General features: G+C 41.7%; 1 protein-coding gene across 3 annotated transcripts in view; it reads right to left on the bottom strand.

Moving 5' to 3' along the window:
• The window catches only part of samd12 (sterile alpha motif domain containing 12), a 170,341-nt gene that overhangs the window by 105,805 nt on the left and 41,463 nt on the right, over positions 1 to 23,073 (bottom strand). For all 3 annotated transcript variants that reach the window (XM_028817550.2, XM_051935999.1, XM_051936000.1), the window contains exon 2: positions 13,669 to 13,847. In XM_028817550.2, coding sequence (XP_028673383.1) covers positions 13,669 to 13,847 — 179 coding nt within the window. The remainder of the gene's footprint in view (positions 1 to 13,668; positions 13,848 to 23,073) is intronic.

The following is a 23,073-nucleotide window of genomic DNA, read 5'->3' as shown; positions in this document are numbered from 1 at the left end:
GGTGGGTTTAAGGAGTGATTAATACCCCCCCCCAACCCCCCACCCCCCCGTAACACAAAGTACAAAAAACTGATGGATGGATGAAAGAAATATGTTCAGCCTTTCAGGACACAAATAAGCCTTATGCCAGTGGAAATTTTAAAAGCCATTTCTATTCATTCCAACTATTTACTGTTCTTTTAAATCTTCTTGTTAAAAGCACTGGCACGCATGCCAAAGAAAAAAAAAATCTGATCGTGAACGTTATGTGTACAGGTCCAAGCACAAAGCATCATTGTTCATTTTAATCTAGGCAATGCAAAACGGTAACTGAGATTATAAGGACTGTATCAGCAGCACTGTTACATAACGTCAATCAGCTTCATGTAAAATGGAGAAGGGAGAGCGGAGGACTCGACATCCTGGTCTCCCACAGAGGGTTACATAATGGAGTGAATGATGGGAGCAAGTTGCATATGCTGTGTAATTCAAGACCATTTGTCACTGTGCCCCAAGCCAATGCTTTGCTGGTTTCGTTTCCTCTCCATTTGCCCTACTTTCGTGAACCCAATGCACGGCACTTAAACTGTTAAAATTTTATAAAATGTAAAACCCGCCGCAGTCCATTTGGTGGCCACTTCTGTTTTCCTCCCATTTCACTCTTATTTACGAGGGTCACACCAAAAGTCAGGAGCCTAATACAACTGCCAGATATTTACCGATGTTGACACACATGATATGATAACTAGGATTTCCGGCTGAGGGATCACTCAGAGTGGCACTCCCCCTCCCAGCAGCTGGGACGTGTCCTTAAGACCCTGGGAATGTCAAGCAGTGCTTTGTGCACTGCTTACCTGTTACTGAGCTCATGGTGTGGCTGCGTGTGCGGCAGGTTAGTTTTGACGACAGGTGCACATGACTTTGCAAACTGATTGAAAATAGTGATAAAGTCTGCATTGTGCTGTACAACAACAATAATTCTTTACATTCATATAGCACTTTACTCACTGCTTAGTACTCAAAACTAGTTTGCTTTGTTCATAAGCAAAAAATGGAACTTGTTAGAATGAAATTTATTTGATAAGAAGAATTTGGGAGCTTTATGTTCCAGGTTGTATCCAAAAGATTGCCGTAAGTCGAGACCACTTTAGTTAGTAATGGGATTCCAGGAAGAGATGAATAAAGTAATTACAATCTCGTTTAGTCGGTTGTAATGGAGGACTCTGTTTGAGAAACTGTTAAGATGTTTTCCACAAAGCACAGTGAAAAGGGTGTGGGCCTCAAAATATTCAAAACAAGACCTCTGGCAGTCTAGTCCCATACTCAAAAGGCAGGCTTCGGCCTGCAAAGGCCCAAAATGGGGCTACAGCTTTCAAAGGTTAGAATCCTTAAAGCATACTTAAAAATGAGGAGAGGATAACTATAAACCTCAGGTCTTTAAAACAACATTTCTTTGTATTTCAAAAAATGTATTTAAAAAGGAAAAAAACAGGGAAATACAAGCAAAAAATAATCAAAAAGGTTTTGCCTATAAAGGTAACCGAAATAAAAAATAAAAAATCCAGTGCATCATCCAAAAAACAAGCAAAAACACCAGAAAAACCAATGATGCTCACTAAACTTGGTCCAAACTCGATAACTGTCAATCCCGTTCTGGAAGGGCTGACTGCCTGCCATGAATAAACAGGCAGCTGGTCATCATGGTGGGCCTGCCGCCTGAAGCTCTGTCTTAAGGAGACAGGACACATAACTGAACAGGAGTATATTAACACGGAAATAAACATAAGTAATAAATGAAGTAATATTCAAAACACACTAAGGGGAGAAACAAAATGTAACAAATATATTTAATAAACCAGGCAGCACAGTGGCAGGGCTGCTGCCTCACAATAAGGAGACCTGGGTTTGCTTCCCTGGTCCTCCCTGCGTGGAGTTTGCATGTTCTCCCCGTGTCTGCCTGGGTTTCCTCCTACAGTCCAAAGACATGCAGGTTAGGTGCACTGGTGATCCAAAATTGTCCCTAGTGTGTGCTTGGTGTGTGAGTGTGTGTGCCCTGCGGTGGGCTGGTGCTCTGCCCGGGATTTGTTCCTGCTTTGCTCTATGTGTTGGCTGGGATTCGTTTCAGCAGACCCCCGTGACCCTGTGTTAGCATATAGTGGTTTGGATAATGACGGACTATTTAATAAACACCAAAAATATTAAAGACCAGTAACGGCGCACTGCACGTTACACTTGACTTGACCATAACTGTTGACCCTTGAACTCCTCGCTTTTAATATAAAGCTGTAATGCAGAGTTTCAGCATAGTATAGGTTTACCAAATTTCACGCTACAGGTTATTTGATTTTTGACCTTGACCTTCCTGGGTTGACCTTTGAACTTGGAGGTCAATCATCACCCTGAAAGCGGACAGTAGAGGTCATGTAGTATATGTGTAGATAAAATTTCAATAGGTCAAACGGTTTGGAAGCTACAAGTGATTTAAAATCCTGAACAGACAAATGGACAGCCACGGTAGCGTATTATAGAAGGAGAAAACCATACCTGAGCCTGAGACAAAAGGCTGGCAAGACCACGATGTTACCACACAGCCATTGGCTCAGAGAGGTCATTTTGCTTTACTTTATTTGACATTATGTTCTTGTCTCGTGGTAATAAAGGCATCATTTTTGTTTATGTCTTTGGCCACCCTGGTATTCCTTCTGTCACAAGTGCTCCCCACAGGCTAAGTTTGCAATTTTTACACAAATTTGTAAACACGAAACACTCCAGTTACCAAAGATCAGTTAACTCCCTGGAACCAAAGCCCATGCCAATTTCCCTTTTCACCCACAGAGCCAACATGGTACCTTTTCATGCCCTCTATTAAGGGCAGAGCCTCGCCGCTGCAACCCACCCCGACTTAATTGACTCCGCAATGAGTCGCTATGAGTGTCAAGAGGTGAAGCACAAAATCAAATCAATGAAACGACAAATCAGTGGATATGAAACCCCCCAACAACACACTCAATTAAATCACAGCCGCGTTCAGATGGTCTACGCCTACAGCTCGTCAATGGCCTCTACCCAGGTCCACAACGGCAGACACCATCTCACACGGCCCGATGTCACTTAGGTTGACCTCCAAGGACACAAACCTCAGCATGCGGAGCGCCTTCTTCATGACTGAGACCCTGAGCATTCAATTCAGTTGAGCTTATTTATGGATGTGCTGCATGTTGCGAGAGAGCAGGGCAGCCCTATGGCCATTGTGCTGGCCGTCCAGTGTTAGTGTCACCTCAGCTGACCACAGGGCCCCAGTGATGTGCACCTGTTCAAAGCTACTCATTGTTAGCTAATGATTAGTTTAATGGGGTAAAATAAGTCTCACCACATCTCATTAAGTAATGCTCACTTTTTAAACACATTAGAAAATGCCAGCATGGCACAACATTTGGGCACCTTCCTGGTTTGGGTTAACGGTTTTGAAAGTTGATGTGTTTCTAATCTTTATTTACTTCATTCAGAGGGACATTTTTCTTCATTAAATATTTTGTCACGGTGGTGTGTGTGACATGTGACGGGGCTTTGCTCAGGACACTCGCTGCTCGTTGTACAAATGGCACATTCAAGTGTACGCTGTGGGCATGGAGATGCAACTCGACTGCTCGTGCTAACTACTGAGGGTCCACAGGAGCAGCCTTCTGACACCTAAAAGAGGAAGAGGATGAAAACAAAGAATACAACTTGAAGTGACGTCTCTCAGCTACAGTGGTGTGAAAAAGGAAGTTCACCCCATGAGATGTTTTTTCCTTTTTTAACATCTGTGGACATATCGAGATTTGCTCTCCACTTCAGTATCTACAGATAAAGGTGAGGTACTGTAATATAAAAAACAGCAGGCCATTTACATTGTGTACTCCATAATGTAATTTAAATCAACAGAAATGCAAATGTCTAAAACTAAGAGCACCCCAGTCCACTGATCACTACTTCAGATACCACAAGTTGGAACAGATCATCATGGGGGGGGGGGGGGTTCGTCTGTAATTGTCCTCTTTTTTAAGCCCCAGTCATTTAACTCGGTTTAGGCAGGCAGTGTGGCGGCGCAGTGTTTAAGGCTTTGGTCTTCAAACCATGAGGTTGTGGGTTCAGATTCCACCAGTGACACTGTGTCACCCTGAGCAAATCTCTTCATCCCTTTGTGTTCCAATTGGAAAACCCCCCCAAAAAAAGAAATGGAACCAATTTATCTCAAATATTGTAAGTTGCTTTGAATAACAGAGTCAGCCAAATAAATAAATGTAAATGTTTGGTTTTGTCGTTCTCGATGTGTGTGCTGTCGTCATGCCGAGATAGAAAGAGCTCTCTGAGGCCTCCACTATTCCACCGTCCAGAAAGTTGTCTACAAGTGGAGAAGATTTGAAACAACTGCCAAACTGCCCATCACAGGCCTCCCCAGCAAGCAGAGTCTGAGAGCAGAACACAAGATGCTGAAAGAAGTCTCTGAGATCCCCAGAACTTCATCACAGGACCTATGGGTGGAGTTGGAAAAGACCTTTCAATAACCCCTTAGCATTTTGGACTCTTAGGCTCACAAGGTTTGGCTTAATTGTGTTATGTAAGCGAGCACAGTTTAAAGAGATGCAGCTGTGTCCAAGTCATCCTTAAAAGGACGCCATAAGATTACTGTGACTGGTGTGATAGCTGGGGCGCAGGGAGTTGGCACAGCTTTGGATACAAGGCAGGAACTATCAGTGGATGGGGTGAAAGCCTGTAATGTGGTAAAAAAGGAGACAAAAAAAAGCAAGGCAAACAAAAGTTAAAAGTCTGTTGTGTTCCTAGAACTTCCTTCATTTCATTTTTAGCATCTCAGAGAGCCAGCGAGTTCAAAGGTATGACAATGCAAGAGTGCCCTCTAGTGCCACACTGCGGTATACCAGCCCTGGTTTGTGCTCACAAGACAAATCAGGGACCGAAGAAGCAAGGCCAGGACAAAACAGCCGATGGGCGCTGCCTTGCATCAACCTTTCCTTGAACATTTTTCAACACTTACAGTGGCCGGATTTCGTTTAGCAGTCACAGTATTGTCATGTGTACACAGTCAGTGAAATTCATAGTTGCAGCATGGCAACACTCTTTGGAGCCATGAGGAACAAGAATGGATTAAAATAAAGAACTCCGTTTTAGATGAGCACAATTATACAAAGATAAAAACCCAAGATGGGATTTCATTAACAATAAAAAAAAGACAAGGGTTGTTTGTTTTTATGATTTTACAGACTTTACAAAACTGAAACAATGAAACAAGAAACACAGCGTTTGTAATTCGAGGGCCAACTCACAAACTACAACCTAACCTCACAGATTCTGAATGACGGACTGCTTATTGATGTTGCAGTACGTAAGCCTGGCGGACAAATGGAAAGACACAATGTCAGCGTGTGAAATGCATGGCTCTCGTAACCAGGAGTTAGGAGCAATGGCCCTTTGTCAGCAATACACTTCAGAAGAGGTCATCCACCTGAAGCTGAGCATGTTAAGGCCCGGCCAGCACTTGGATTTAGTAGATATACGTTGTATATGAAAGACATTACATAACTAATAGATATCAAAGGCACTACAGAATATATAGACAGACATGAAAAGCACTATATAGTGAATATATGTGAAATACATTAAATGACAGACAAATATGAAAGACACTATATACTGTAACATATGAAAAGCACTATATTGTAGATATATTTCCCATCGGGATTAATAAAGTATCTATCTATCTATCTATCTATCTATCTATCTATACAATAAAATGCACTATATAACTGATAGATATGAAAGGCACTATATAATAGATAGATAGATAAAGCACTATATAATAGATAAATCAATAGATGTGAAAGGCACTGTAAGATAAATAGATAGATGTTTTAGCGTAGTTGGCAGGATTAGATAGATACATAATACTTTAAATCTTTAGTATCAATGCAACACTACTTGACACACATGAAAAACTCCACGCTTCATATTTCGTATTAAAAAGACATGAGAAAGAAAGGAATTTCTGGAGTGAATTGTGTGGGTCTGTCCTTCCTGATTTACTCAAATCAAGTTCTCTATGTAATGAGTGTCTGTCATCAGTTGTGGTGATTTCCAGTTTTTTTTAAACAGTGCCCACGTGTCGCCAGTGCACCGCTTGTCCTTTCATAGAACACTTTTGGTGGACACTCACCAGTGCTCAAGACCTGCTGAGGTGGGGATGTTCTGACCCACTTGTCTAGCCATCACAGGTTGTTCAGACACTCGCGCTTGTCCGTTTTTCCCCCCCTGACTGTTCACTTCACCAGTCAGTGGTTTGAATGCTGTGGCTGATCAATGTGAATGCAGTGGGAAAGGTCTGTCCAGTGTCCACTGATTTGGATCACGTTCTTGGTGTGGCATGTTTTGAAACAAACACCAACGCACAGCCCGACACCATAATCGGGACAATAGAAACACATTTCTTGGTGCAATTTTATATTTTCAGCTGCTTGAGCAGGAGAGGGTAGAACGTCAGTGCCTGACCTGCTTGATCGACACGCTCCTTGTGTTACTGTGGGCTACCACAGCACAGCGTTTAGCGACTTTCACACTTCACCCTGAAACAGTTGCTGCACTCTGAATGTCTTTCTTGCCCTTCTAATTGATCACAATCATTTTGCCTTTTTTGCTACATGCACTACAGTGAGGCTTCGTGGGACTGAATTTAGTACGCATATCATGGTGGTTCGGCCGTTTGCATCAGTTTCACTGTGTCTCAAAATCTGATGGCCAATTCAAATGGTCATCACTTTCACTCAATTCAAGCAATGGTTCTGTTTCAGTTGGTTCTAAAATTAACTTACGGCTTTTTGTTTGCCATTCTGTATTTTGGTTGAAAGCTCCGTACCACTCATGAATTGTTGATGAGTTGAAGGGGCAAAGCACCTATAAATATTCATGACTTTTTTGCTGCATGATGTTATGTCATCCACCAGATGGCAGCAGAATACTGTTCCAAGCGTTATTTGGGCTTAACGCTGTAAAGCGGATCATTACACTCACCCTGAGTCTGACTCGGACTTAACCGCACTAACAGAATTCTAAGCCTGAGTCACAATTGGGGTTAATGCCAAGGAGGTCAATGTAACAATCAAAAAGTTGAAGACTTCTGTAATAAATGGTAGGATGTGCTGTAAAACGTGGCAACCATGAGAAAGGCAAACAGAACAGACACAGCTACCCGTGTAACATCATGGAACAATAAATATTTGGGCCAACACAACTCCACAGGAGATCATCCACCTCTTAGGCGGGGGGTCACAAAAAATAAACACCCACCCACCAATCCTGCCATCCATCCCTCCATATCCATAATGACTCATCATGTTGAGGGACTGGGTGTGTATCCAAAACACAAAAATACAACACTGGCAAATCAGCTGAAAGCAATGAAGGTTTATTTAAAAATTAAACAAAAACAAAACTGTGACCGGAAATAATTAAAGGTCAGGCACTGTTAGAGAAAGAATGATGGAACATTCACTTCACACAAGGCACTGGAACATAAAGAACAGCAAAGATTTTTAGCATTTTTAGAACAACAAATGGAAAGGATTGGCACAGGAGATGTCTGCAGCCACTAAGCCGCCTTCAGACTGCCTGACAAATTTTAAATCACAGCCACTTCGATCCCAAGCCAGGAGAGGCTGCTGCTGGCAAAAACCACTGATCTCTAGAGGACGCCATCTTGCTTGGCCGTGCTCTGCGTGACCTTGCAAGCTGCCTGTCAAGTAGAAACTGCTGTGATACAATATGGCCAACAAACCAGACTGCGTCCGCAGCACAAATAATCAACGGGGAGGGCTCAGCAGATCCGGCAGACAAAAACGAAATCCAGCGACTGCCAGGGCATGCTGCAGTTTGGAAAGAAGGCCTGCCATTAAGGAGGACCTGTTGGACTGAAGCATTTGATTGTGCACATTACGTTACATTGGATAGGCTATCTAAATAAATATATACATATTGTGGAAGGCAGTCGTGATGCCTACATAGTGGAAGGACCAGGGGAGAGACCATGCACTAGATGGCAGCCCCCCTAGGCAGCAGCGGTGCCTCAGATTCCCACAGGGCTTCATAGGAGTTGGAGTTCAACACAGTCCTGTTGGGTTTTGTGGGTGCCAGCAGGGGGTGCTGCACAGACTGCAGAGTCCCACTTTGTTGGGCTTCCGTCTCACCCAGAAGTGCTTCCGGACCACACTAACGGGCAATCAGAAGTACTCCCGGCTGCCACTGCTCTGGAAGCCAGAGTCGGGCGGAAGAGGGATGACGTTTGCTGGAAGAGAAGTGGAGGCAGAAGGACAGAGATAGACAAACAGAGAAAGGAGAAGAAAGAAGAAAAGACATTGCTGTGTGCTGCTTTGTTATTGTGCTTTGGTACTGTGCTGTGAGAAACTGTTGAAAAGCGTTTGCCACTGAATAAAGCCGGTGTTTTGGTAGTGAACTTGTGTCTGTGTTGGGTTTGGGGAGCTGGAGAGCCCCCTGAAGGCCACTAATATATCTGTGTATTATATAGTGCCTCTCAAATCTATCTATCTGTCTGTATCATATAGTGCCTTTCACATCTTTTAATGTCGATATATATACAGCATTATCTTATTTCTTTATGATTTTCTCTTTTTTATCAATATCTCTGTTTTACTATTTCCATATTTATCTATAAGATAGTTTCATTCCTTAGTCATCTACCTAATATGTAGTGCCAAATCTATTTCTATCTGTCCCTCTGTTTATCTGTTTGATGGTTCCTTTCATATCCACTTATCTATTGTATTGTGCCTTTTGCACCGCTCCCTTTGTTATATAGTGCCTTTCACAGGTATCTTCCTATCTATCCATTTGCAGTATATCTTTGATATTGGGTCTTTCATGATGCTTATCTCCCTTTATTTATCAATATCTCTTATCTTTTCATTTCCTTATCTAAGCAGATCACTTCAATTTCAACCCCTCTTAAGCAGGTAGCCCGGCTAGTCCTTATTTAACCAATGACGCCATGAAATGGGACTTTGAAGTCTAATCATAAAGACGACGACTGCGGTGTTGTGTTCGGGTTCCACAGGACACAAAGCTTATAAAAGGACGGCCAAAACAATGGCCCACAAAAGGAGGTGTGCGCCGCATGTTTTCCTCCTTAGAAGTAGGCTGAGGATCAAATGAGCAGGGAGAGCACACCTCCTACTAGGATAAAGATGACTGATATGGGGTCCTTCCAGCTAGATTTCAGGATACACAATAGCCAGGCTGATTACACTTAATCTTGGATAATAAAAACAGAAGGCTTCAAATAGCCAAGCTGCTCATAATCCTCTGCTTTTAAAAAGTGCGGCCAAATTAACAGCGAGCTGTTTGAAAAGCGGCCCATATTACACAAGCATCCTTCACAGAGCATTTTTTTTTTGCCTAATGGCTCCCTGGCTGCACAATAGCTAATGTAAGTATGGGCTGTGCATTTTTTGAAATCCTGCTATTTGCTTTTTGATGGTTTGAGCCAGGGTTTCAAAGGGCGCACGTCATGATCATTGGGCTGGTATCAGGAAAAAAAAACGCAGTGAAGTTCAGGAACTGAGGTAGCACACTTGAACGGACCACAGCTGAACAATTACTACACAGGAGAAGGCTAAACCTCTGCTACACTATATGGCCAAATGTTTGTGGACACCTGACCATCACACCTATGTCAGTTTGTTGGACGTCTAACACCAAACCTTATGGGCATTAATATGGAGTCAAGTAACAGCCATCACTCTTTTTCCCCACAGGATTATGGAGTGTATCTGTGGTAATTTGTGGCCTTTCAGTCAAAACAACATTTGTGAAGTCGGAAACTGATGCTAGACGAGACTGCCGGGCTCACAATAGGTGCTCTGATTCATCCCAAAGGTGTCCAAAAGGGTTGAAGTCAAGGCTTTGTGCAGGTCACTCGACTTCCGCCATGTCTTTATGGACCTTGCTCTGTGAACTGGGGTACAGCCACAATTATCTCAGATGTCTTGGTATGCTGGAGTATTTACAGTACCCTTCACTGGAACCAAGGAACTGAACCAAGCCCTGTTATTATCTCTCCTCCACCAAACCTTAGAGCAGGCACAATGCACCAAACCCATACTGGTCCATCAGACATGCCAGATAGTGAAGCATGATTCATCACTCCATGTTTCCACTTCTGCCAAGTCCAATGGCGGTGTGCTTTGCACCACTCCAGCTGATGTATAGTGATCCTAGGCTTGGCCATAGAAACCCATTTCAAGGAAGGCCCCAAAAAGGCAATCCTAGGTAGCCATGTCCCAAAACACAATTCAAGAGGATAATCCAACCAACAAGGCTAGGAAATCCAAACCAGAAGAACGGTACTTACCATTAGATGGCATCAAACTTCAACAAGCCGCCACTGAATGCTTTCCTCTCAGCTCCTTATAAAAGGCAGAGGGAGGAGCCAGCAGCACCGATGTCAGGGTGGCCCCGCCTACTGGGGGGGTTCTACCCACAAAGTGCACAATTAAATAGACAGTATATTGATGTTGTTACACATAACAAAATGGAAATAAATCCAGGTTGGCACAGAATTAATTCTCTTATTGTCTTCAACTTTTATTTTATTTTTTGGCCTGTGGTTGCATAAAGTTATTATGGTTTTTCAACTCCTCCACTACTTTCTTTGAATGAAAATTTTGGTTTCAGGTCTTGGACTGGTTTATTACAGTATTATATTTCCAATATTGGTTGTGTTACATCCAGAGTTTTGTCTCTGGCTTGTACGAATTTTTTGTTTTTGTAATTCTTGATATTTTTCATACAGTATTTTTATGAATTTTCACTTATGGTAGATTATTATATAATATTTATGTAGCGTCTCATTATATGTTCATTCATTCCTTGTACTTTATAGGTACAGCCCCCCCAGGAGGCGGAGCCACCCTGACATTATTGCTGCTGGCTCCTCCTTCTGCCTTTATACTCAGATCAGAGAAAGGAGCCCAACTTAGCGGATTCTACATCATCCGTCTTTCCTTCTTGTTGTGGATCCTGCCTGTACTTATAGTTTAAATAAAAAATAGAGGATGGGAGTGGGTGGGTTGGGTTACTTTGTATGTTAAGTCCGTTTATTCCTGTCAATTTGTTTTGATCAATAAAAAGTTGATCACAAAAAAAAAGGTGACAAATGCCCAACAGAGCAGGTTTCGCCATTTGAGGCAGCCTGGCCTCGAACTAAAGAGGCAGGCTTATGGCTTGAAAAAACCCAAAAGTGGGGCAAAGGCCTTAAATGTCAAAATGTCTTCAAAGGGAGACAGGAAGAACTGTATACAGTGGAACCTTGGTTCACGAACGTCTCGGTACACGTACAAATCGGTTTACGACCAAAAAGTTCGCCAAACTTTTGCCTCGGTTCACGACCACACACTCGGTATACGAACAAGCCAGTTTCCCTTTCGGTTGGTACATGTTCAGTCTCTCCCTGTGCATTTCCTGTGTAGCGAGCAAGAGAGAGAGCGAGAGAGCCGCCCACACACACACAGGCAGCGCAAGAGAGAGAGCTGGACGCATAAGGTAGGAAGGCAGTTAAAGAATGCACTGGGCTTGATTTTGTTTTCACTTCTGTTTATACCGATTGGTTCGTAGCGTGCATTGTTGCAATGTTACTTTTCTTGGTGGTTTATTAAATTACAGATTTTTTCAAATGTTCATTTTTTTCCCTGTGCTTAAAACTCACTAAAAAAAAGTGTTTTTAGCCAGCGGTTGGTAGTGCTATAGCTCGAACTATTGCAGTGTTAGTTTTCTCTGTTGTTCAAGGTTTTCTCAGTGTTATTCAATGTTTTTACAATTAGTTTACTATTACGCTGTGCATTCTATGGTTTAATTAACTATATTTGTGCTTAAAAACTTAAAAAAAATATATATTTACATACAGTTCATATGGTCTGGAACGGATTAATTGTATTTACATACACTCCTATAGGGGAAATTGCTTTGGTTCACGACCAGAGTTTTGGAACGAATTATGGTCGTGAACAGAGGTTCCACTGTATATAAAAAAAAAAAAAAAAAAAAACATACAACATAAAACCAAACAATCCATTTCTGTTCTTCCATTTTCTCACCAGCCAAACAAAAAACCATATATATTATATAGTTCTATTATAAAATACCTTCCATATCTATCTATCTATCATATACTGCCTTTCATATATCTATGTATCTATCATATAGTGCTGTTCACAAACATCAATGCCTTTCACATACATCTGTCTATACCTATACATATATAATGTTTTCATATCTATCACTTATATAGTGTCTTTCATATCTATCTATCATATAGTGCCTTTCATATCTATGTATCTATCTATCATATAGTGCTGTTCACAAACATCAATGCCTTTCACATACATCTGTCTATATATACCTATACATATATAATGTTTTCATACCTATCACTTATATAGTGTCTTTCATATCTATCTATCTATCATATAGTGTGTTTCATATCTATGTATATCTATCATATAGTGCTGTTCACAAACATCAATGCCTTTCACATACTTCTGCCTATATATACTGTACCTATACATATGTTTTCATATCTATCACTTATATTGTGTCTTTCATATCTATCTCTCTCTCTACATTATAGTGCCTTTCATATCTGTCTATCTATCTATCTTTCAGTACCATATGGTGCCTTCTCTTACCTATCTTAATTGTAACAAACACTCAGTGCAGCTTCTTCACTGGGTCTATCTGTTGAGTTAAAACTTTGTTCCACCTGCACTTTTTATAATATGACTCATCAGTAGAAAACAAGCAACTTCAAAAATCCCATTTTAGAAAAGTATTAAAGAGTTTCGATTGCCTGGCGCTGCTGAAATGAAGAAGCGACCGCAGAGTCCTGCATGTCACCGCAGTGCTTTTGTCATAAACAGCCGCGGATATTGTAAGGTACGGCAGCTCTAATAATAGCCCGACACCCGAGCTGTGTTCTCAAGCAGGTTTGATTATTTTTGTTTCCATCATGACGTACGGATTTGCAAATGGCCTCCAGCACCAGTTTGTCATGCTCAGAGAGATGGAACAGAGTCGGGTAAAATTAGATCCATTAGATCTGCAGGCACTTTTAAGCAAAATCCGACCTTTAATCTCCTCGCTTTGTGACTCATAAATGATGCCGCCTTCTAAAAGCTGTCAGTGGTTCTTAACGTTGAGACGGCTGTTAAATATGAACTTCGGGATTTGTCAAAATTTCATAAATGGATAAAGACGCTGAATTGTAAATGGCACGGTGATTGACGGCGGTGCACACCTCAAACTCAAAGCTGTTGATTGCTGACTTTGTCTGTAGACGTGGCAGCTTCCTCACGTTGACGGTTTAGTTTAGAACTGGTAGGATGGGCCATATTGAAAGACACAATGGTCTCACACCTCCAGGGACCTGGGCTCAAGTCCCATTAAAGAGTCTGAATGTTTTCCCCGTGTCTATTTCTCCTATAAATCAAAAATTTTACTTTGTCTCATTTTTGTTTGTTAAGCACTTTGTGATGTTGTACTCTGTTATTAAAAAAGAGAGATCATAGACGTGTGTGTGTGTGTGTATATAGATTATTCTAAGTATAGCCTCGTTTCAACACAAATGCTTACCCTTGTGGTTTCCCCCTCTGAGTTCAGTTGCTTAGGGCTTGCTTTAGATTCTGGAATTCTCTCGTTGTTTGTCTCTTTTCCTGCCGGACTCTCCGCCGACTCGGCCCTGGGATGCAGCGTGATATCTTCGGTGCATTCTACGTGTTCAACGCCATTCTGACTCAGTGGACAGTGGACAGCTTCAAAGGAAACAAAAAAAAAAAGAAGCAGAATATGAAATGTCACACCTTCATTATCGATTACCCCACTTGACCGGTTTGATCGATTAACTGTGTGGTGAATAAACAAGCAGGGATGGCCAAACCTGCCCATACAAATTATAGACATTTTAATTCATTCATTTCATTGAATTAATATTTTTTTTGAATAAGGAATTCAGTATACACTGTCACAAAAGCACAATGAGACGTGAAAAGGTTTGGGGCAGCCACCCGTATATTATATCCTGGCTGCAAAGAGGTCCATTTTCAAGAGTTCTTTACTCATGTGAGTCCAAAACAGAACTGAACTGCTGCCTTAAGATGGCGGCTTTTAAAGACAAGTGGAGAAAGTGATGTCATCAGGGTCGAAACCGGAAGTGACATCATAGGCAGTGCCGGAACCGGGCAGGATTTCCCGAGAATGGTCTGTAAGGGATTGAGAGAGACAATTAGTGTACCTCGCCACCCCCTGGTCAGGCATGGAATGACTATTTATTAGTTGACTCATAATCGCATGTATGTGACAACACCAATCATATTTCTCTACTCAAAATACAAAATTCAAAGCAAAGAAAAGACCAAAAAGAACACAAATAGATAATCAAAACCTTGTAACTAAAGTACAAAATCCAAAAATTGAAACACAGTTAACAAGCAAATATATGAGAGGTCGCACCTCCATTACCAATCACCCTACCTGTTGTCGTGACTGACTTGATTGATTATTAAAGTGTGGTCATTTAACACCTACAGGGTGAAGGCCAAAACCAGAAGAATCCAAAATCCTCATTAAAAAAAAATACAAAAATGTACAAAGAGGAGCTGAAAAACACAGTCATACGGCCAAATATCCACAAAACTGAATCACCCAAGAAAAACAACATGACGTGTCAGAGAAACATGACGTCTACTCTCTGTATGTGAAATCCTAAGCCTAAAAGTGCAACGATTTTATGTGACCTTTTTATGTCACGCTTTAAATCGGCTTATTTTAAAACCGACATATATATGTTTGGTATCATTCTTTTCAGAATTTATTGATCTTTACTGTGATGTTGTTAGATTTTCAGATTCTTATTCTGTTTTTAAATTATAAACTAAAATATCAAGAAAGTCATGGTTTTTAATATGAAGAAAGTCGTGCTTTTTATTTTTGATTGAGTAAACTTTCTTTCACAGGAACAAATTATTAAAAGAAAATGATCTATTCATAACTCCAATGTTTGTATTTAGGTGATTTAGTTAGCTGAAGGTCGAGTGATGACGACCCATTGCATACCACTTTAGTGTTCATGTGATTTTTCCTGTTATTTGGAGGAGTCATTTTTTTAAAAAAGTTTTTTTAATTGGTAAGAATGTCAATTAAAACGATTTGATCATTTATTTAGTCTCTTATAAATACTCATCGAGCATAGTGGACCTCAGTTTAACGGGAATACTCCAATCGGTAAGAGAGTAAATATTTTATTCTCATTTCATGATTTTTACTCCAACCCCCACCCCCCACCCCCCTCTGCTGGTTCACCACCTGTGCCATCTCAGTGAGACTGGGGGGTTTACAGCTAATTGGAGGATCAGCCTCAAGAACCGTGGACCCAGAGATATCCAGTCCTAGCCGGAGGAACAGCTCTGAACAACTGCTCAAAGTAGCCAGCCCAGTGGGTCACAACTGCAGTGTCATCCTGCTAGGACAGGCTCCAGAAAAAATCGAGGCATAAAAATGGACAACTCCGAATAGAGTCTGAATCTGCTTACTAAAGCAAGTGCACCATTACCAACTGTACTAATTAACAGGAGCTGAACACCTTGACAGTTACAGAGCACACTGCCCAAAAAATACCTGCAAAAGACCTGAGGAGAGATAAACACATCACAGCAGTTCCTCTGCAATTCCCCTTTTATCAAGATAAACAGAAATAACCTTTCTGGGCACTAGATGGCACTCATGAGCTACATTCTGACAAATCTTCTTGAAATGCCATTAAATCCTCCACCATTTGAAGTGTTAATTAAATATTTCTGGAAACATCGATTGTTTTTAGGTAAAGTTTACATAAAAACAATTTCACAGATGGCAATTCATCCTGCATGGGATAACCAAATACCATGAGCAACATTCTGACAGGGGAATAAAAGTAGAAAGCAGGCTGAGGTACAAGTGACTGAGAGCCACTGAGTCATCGGGCTTAAGAAACAGGACAAGTATGAAGAAACTCGCAGAGCGGCCACACGTCTCGCTGCATAAGCATGGAAGAGCTTTTCTTGTTTGAACGTATTCTTGCATACACCCACACATCATCTGCATCTACTTTTCCAAAGTGCAGTGGGCTTTTTAAAGAAAAGCCCTGGGAGACCCCCAGACCTATAAGTTTTTATTCCGCGTGTCACTCTCACTCTTAACTGGTCATAATGTTTAGCCATCTGACCTACAAGCGTTTTAAGATATGTAAATATTTCAATATATTTATTTATGAATGCCTTTTGCGGTTTTATTTTCTATTTACTCTTTTCTGTAGAGTTTGCTCACTCAATTGTATCCAAATGCTGAGCAATTCAGACATGGGTGCAAACAACACTGAGTGGTAAAAGGACCCCAACAGGGCTGCCCATTGGGACCTGACAGTGTGAAAATGACAGCCCCCCCACCACCCCTTTTTGGGAGACACCTGGCCCTAGAAGGCACGCAGGCTTCCTCTGCCCCCCAACTGGGAAAAGGAACACCGTCCATCCACTTGAACTGTCCATTATGAGGGTCTCCCACCTGGGTAAGGAAACCCATCCCAGCTGGGATGCCAGCCAATCCGAGACCTCCGTTACACTTCGTGAATATTAAAAACAACCTCACGGCCATCTGCAGGTCCAGCTGATTTAACATTACACTGACGGCAGAATTACATGGGCAAAGTGCCACGATGATCCACTATCATCAAGGTCGGCTGCAGCCATAAACTTTACCTTCAGACATCAAGAGAGATTTTAAATATCCACCAGGAACTTCTCTGAAAAAAGTTACGTTTAACAAATTTGAATTTACCAATCTATTGTATAGCACTTCATGTATATCTCTCTAATACAGCGCCTTTCATTTCTGTGTTTAAGTATAAAAAAATCAGTATATGCGAGTTTATCATATAGTGCCTTTCATAGATAGATAGATAGATAGATAGATAGATACTTTATTAATCCCAAGGGGAAATTCACATATATAAAAAAAATCCATGCCCACGTTGTAAAAGTAAGTGTGTCCAGGGAACGAATCCACATAAAATAAAGTGATAGGAGTGATCAATAAATAAAAATAGAAAAATAAAAGTAGAAAAGTACACATACACATACAGTCATACACGGAGCTGCTGAAAAGGCTGCCACTCTCGGCGGCTCCAGAACTATCATAGTGTGTTTCATATCTCTCTCTGTTGTATAGTGCCTTTCATATATCTCTGTAATACAGTACCTCACGTTTCCGTCTAGTCAAATTATATAATGTTTCATGCAGTATATATCTATCATATAGCACCTTTCACATCTACGAGGGGTGTTCAATAATTTATCTACCCGAGTATGAAAGACAGCAGCAGGCATGAAGAAACAAGTCTGGGGATGTTGTGACAGGACTCAAGGTCACTCCTACACAGTTGTGGCTCAGTGCGAGTCTAACATTTCAAGAGAGGAGATCAGGAGAGTCCTTGTGTGCATCAAGTGAGCTTCTTCACGCCAACCCGCCCCCCAGTTCACATGTCACGTCCATCACAGGCTGCCATCCAAGAAGGTGGGTTCCAGCAGCTGAACCATCCGCCCTACAGTCCTGACCTGGCTCTCCCTCAGATCATTTCCTGTCGCGAGTTTTGAAGAAATCTCTCCGTGGACGGCAGAGTTTTCAAGTGATGAAGACGTCAAGGCAGCTGCAATGTTCCGGTTTGAAAGTCAAGCAGAAGATTTTTTTTTCAAAGGGGTTAAAGTCGTTGCAGGAAAAATGGATGAAGTGTATGGCGCTATCAGGGGACTGGATTGAAAAATAAAACAAACATTCTTTGAAAACTCTTTTCTTTCCTACTGATGAAGATAAATTATTGAATGCCCCTCATATCAATCATACAGTGTGCTTCCTACCTCTCGCTCCGTCTTTCTACTCATCTATTGTACAGCACCATTCATGTATCTCTCTCTAATACAGTGCCTTTCATTTCCATCTCTCTCTTTTACACAGTGCACGTCATATGAGTCGATCATGTAGTGCCTTTCACATCTATCTATCATATAGTGTGGTTCATATCCATCTATCTATCTATCATATAGCACCTTTCATGACTATCTTACTATTACAATAACATTCCTTTCAATCTATTTAATATTGTGTTTCATAAGGTATATATCTATGATATAACACTTTTCATTTCTATTTATTGATTTTATTTAGTGTTTCATGTAGTACGAGTCCACCATATAGCGCCTTTCACATTTATCTATCATAGTGTGGTTCATCTCCATCTATCTATCTATCTATCTATCTATCTATCATATAGCACCTTTAATGACTATCTTACTAATACAATTCTTTTCATTTCCATCTATTTAATAGTGTTTCATATTCATCTATCTATCATATAGCACCATTCATTCCTATTAGTTTTATTTAGTGTTTCATGAAGTATTCAAGTCTACCATATAGTGCCTTTCACATTTATCTGTTATAGAGTGTGGTTCACATCTCCGTATCTTTCGACTGTATGGCACCTTCCATGCCTGTGTCTCTAGTACAGCACCTGTGATTTCTACGTATTTATTTTACACAGCTTCAGATTCTAATCTTTAACAATTCCTTAAAAAACATCTCTACTGATGAAAACTGCAGTTCTGTCAAAGTATTTTTCTCATTCGTCCCCACTGCAGAGTGACATCCTTTTAGCCCTCGTGTTGAACGGTTTACATTTTTCTGTAAAATTAAACTGAAGAATTCTTTTCCAAAGTCTCGACATGCTTAGCAGGTGCTGCTGCTGCTGCCTGGGACGTCCATTTTCAGGTCCTACTGAGCCTGAGTGTTTTTGTGGACTTGTCTTACATGATGTAGAGAACATATGCTGACACGTTCCCGTAATATTAGCAATCTGTCCTCATTACACAACTACTGGTATCTTTGTATCAGTCAATGTTTGTGTTAGATATTGGATTTTACTTTTTTATGTAAGCAGCAACCTGCTTTAACCATCCATTTGATATTCACAGCTTTAACTTCAACAAATCTGTGTCAGGGATTTGAACTCATTTATTGGATATAGTGCCTGTCACATCTGTCTATCTACTATATGGTGCCTTTTCTATTTTGTACAAAGCCTTTCACTGTTTGTTTGTTTTTTTGCCTTTCACATACCTGTTTTATATTTAGCACCTTTAACATGTACAGTACATCTGTCACTCTAAAGATGGTATCTTTCATTTCTATCTTATTATTACTTTTAATAAATTTGCAATAACTTCTATAATTCTGTTTTCATTTTGTCATTCTGGGGTATTGAGTGTTGCTTGATGAGGGAAAAAATGAACTGAACTGATTTTAGTACAAGGGGGCAACTTAAGATGTGGAAAAAGTGAAGGGGTCTGCATACTCTGTGAAGGCGTTCTGTGTGTGTGTGTGTGTGTGCATATATATATGTATAAATTATATATATTATATATATATAGAAAAACACACACACAAAAAGGAAGAAAAAAGAAAGTATGAACTTCAGAAGAAACGTAGAAAATGGCCACCATGACGTTAGATATCAACATGTTCTCCCCGGATCACGTGGTCTAAGAGCTCCCAATGGTTACCGACGTGTCATAAACAGTCAGGTGCTGCTGCCTCAGGTTTGTCAGGCAACCCACCCAGGACAGGGTCCTGTTTTACACCAACTGATCCCCCCCACCCCCTCAAAAAACCTAAATGGGTGAATGGTTACTCTGGTCTCAGCGATGTCTGATTTATTAAGTGCCAGCTCCTCACATGCCTATGCCCTCTCCACCCGTCACCCACCCCAGGCTCACGTCTCATTTTTCACTCAAAGGGTATAAACAAGTCAAGAACACTTCCGGGAGGAGGTGGGCTACACGTGTCTCCTTTCGCCTGATGTGGGAAGGAAGTCATCAATGTCACATCCTCGAGGCCATCTCAGGTTTCTTGTGGCAACCTAAAAGACGCTCCTGGTTTGGGGATTTTCAGAGAACGAGCGCAACCGTCCAAAGGGCTGATTTATAGCACCAGGGTGAATGTGAAGTCCCCTCGCCAGAAAATCAATCATCAGAGGGGCCACACACAGTAACATGGTCAAATCAGCTTAAACGAGTTGAAGGGTCGCAGGGTGACAGCACTAGGCGTGACCTTCCATTACATTAGGTGGGTCTCAAAATGTTTGGTTACATGAAGCTGCATACGAGACATCTCTAAAAGTAGACGGGGGATAAGACTTGACATGCTGTGGCTTTGCCTTCCTTTTACATAACACAAGCGAGATCAGCCCCCATATGGTGGGCTCAAGTGGAGGTGCCACCTGGGCATCAGTCTGAATACTGGGGGTGGAAAACACAGAAATTGCTGCTCAAAAAGACAGCCTAAAGGGGTCCAGGCTATGAGGGTCTGTCCATTTCACTCCCTCACTCTCACTCATTTTACATGTCATTTTTAAAAATTAACAGAAAAACCCTTTAATGGTGTTAATGAACATAACAAAAAAAAAAAAATCACTGTGGCCTGCCACTGGATGGCTCAATCAATTTTTGAAAGGGCAGCAAAGTGCACGTCAAAAAATCCCAGAAGGTCATCAAGCACTCGGCGTGGACTTGTTAAAGGTCAGTAAAGCACATGCAGAAAAAAAGAACATAATCGCCTGCAATCCAATTGAGTCGGCAGCCACCCTCACCCTCATGAACTATGAGGCTCATCCAGAAGAAGAAGAAGTGGACGGGATGTTCACAGATTGTCAGGGATACCCACGCAGGCTGGTGCCCACGTCTCCCTGCGCACTGAGTGTGTCATGAAGATGGAGCTCCAGGTCAGCAATTAAGGAAACAACGAGCAGCTCTCACTTGACATTTGTGGCAGCTCCAGCAGAAAAAACTCCTGCAAGTGCTCTCTTTGATTTCAAGTATCATTTAATATTTCACATCATCCTCTGAGACCATCTTTGGCATATCAAACTGGGAGGTCCACTAGAGTCAGCAACACGTCATGGCACAGGGGGCACAGGAAAAATCCTCAAGGACGTCTTTTAAGTACTCGACTTAATAGTCCCCGCACCAGCAGGTGGCAGTAAGCGACTTCTTTAAGAGCACATGGGAGTCCTGCTTACAACAATGTCCCTCTCTGTTCACAATATTTATTTACACAAATTCAAAACTTGTGGTCCACCTGGGTTTGGGAATATGCTGAGAGCGCCCCCTCCTGTTCACAATGTGTGTTTATATATATCTAATAATACTCTTTGTCTGTTTCTACCCTTATTGGGTAGGTAGGCAACCACCCAAAAAATCAGATTGCGACTCAGACCCAAGTATACATATTTATACAGTGTATATATTAGAAATGGAGTCTCAAATGAGGCACATTACCTGTACAGTGATCCCTCGCTATATAGCGCTTCACCTTTCGCAGCTTCACTCCATCGCAGATTTTATATGTAAGCATATTAAAATATATATCGCGGATTTTTTGCTGGTTCGCGGATTTCTGAGGACAATGGATCTTTTAATTTCTGGTACATGCTTCCTCAGTTGGTTTGCCCAGTTGATTTCATACAAGGGACGCTATTGGCAGATGGCTGAGAAGCTACCCAACTTACTTTTCTCTCTCTCTCTCTCTTGCGCTGACTTTCTCTGATCCTGACCTAGGGGGATTGAGCAGGGGGGCTGTTCGCACACCTAGACGATACAGACGCTCGTCTAAAAATGCTGAAAGATTATCTTCACGTTGCTATCTTTTGTGCAGCTGCTTCCTGAAACGACATGCTGCACGATGCTTCGCATACTTAAAAGCTCAAAGGGCACGTATTGATTTTTGATTGAAAAACAAACTCTGTCTCTCTCTTTCTCTCTCTCTCTCTGCTCCTGACGGAGGGGGTGTGAGCTGCCGCCTTCAACAGCTTTGTGCCGTGGTGCTTCACATACTTAAAAGCTAAACAGCCCTATTGATTTGTTTGCTTTTCTCAATCTCTCTCTGACATGATCTGCTCCTGACGTGCACTCCTTTGAAGAGGAAGATATGTTTGCATTCTTTTAATTGTGAGACGGAACTGTCATCTCGTCTTGTCATGGAGCACAGTTTAAACTTTTGAAAAAGAGACAAATGTTTGTTTGCAGTGTTTGAATAACGTTCCTGTCTCTCTACAACCTCCTGTGTTTCTGCGCAAATCTGTGACCCAAGCATGACAATATAAAAATAACCATATAAACATATGGTTTCAACTTCGCGGATTTTCGTATTTCGCGGGTGGCTCTGGAACGCAACCCCCGCGATGGAGGAGGGATTACTGTATTACCATCAGTCACAGCACTACAGCCATGTGGCACAATTCCTCCAAGGGTGATCCTTCTTGCAGGACCCTCATTGTTGAGAACCCCAAGCGGCTGCACCAGGCCAAGGGGACGCCCACATGACACCTGGCTGCTGCAGATAGATGGGTGGGTGGGACTGGACTGCGTGTCTACCTCAGGGGTTGCCAACCAGGATCCTGAGCTGTCTTGTCATGTGGTGGGTGTGGCAACACACTATAGCAGTGTCTGCTCCCCAACCTAACCTGATATATATATATGACATCCGAGGTTCGATTCCCGAGAGGGAGTGCAGTGAGTGTGTATGCCTGATGAGCCCAGAATTAGGGCGAAACACGTGTCGCGTACTCTTTGCATTATTTGACAATAAAACAATTTTCAACCATTCTATGATCTGCTTCTCGCAACTGAAAGAGGGCACCGTGGCGGATGTTAGCCGACTTGCTGACCAACCACAAGCGTTACCTGGTAGGTAACCATCCATACAATCAGATTGTGATTCAGACTACAAATGCCATGAATGTAATTACCCCGATCTACATGCTGTCAAATGAACGAACCACACGCCATGGCGCAACGTTAGGGGCTTCGCCTCTAGCGCTGACGTCCAAGGTTCAATTCCCGATAGGGAGTGCAGTGAGTGTGTACGCCTGATGAGCCCAGAATTAGGGCGAAACATGTG

The sequence above is a fragment of the Erpetoichthys calabaricus genome, chromosome 13 (assembly GCF_900747795.2).
Source record: "Erpetoichthys calabaricus chromosome 13, fErpCal1.3, whole genome shotgun sequence".
Taxonomy (NCBI): Eukaryota; Metazoa; Chordata; class Cladistia; order Polypteriformes; family Polypteridae; genus Erpetoichthys; species Erpetoichthys calabaricus.
The sequence above is the reverse complement of the archived record's forward strand: the minus strand, read 5'-3'. Positions and strand labels throughout refer to the sequence as shown.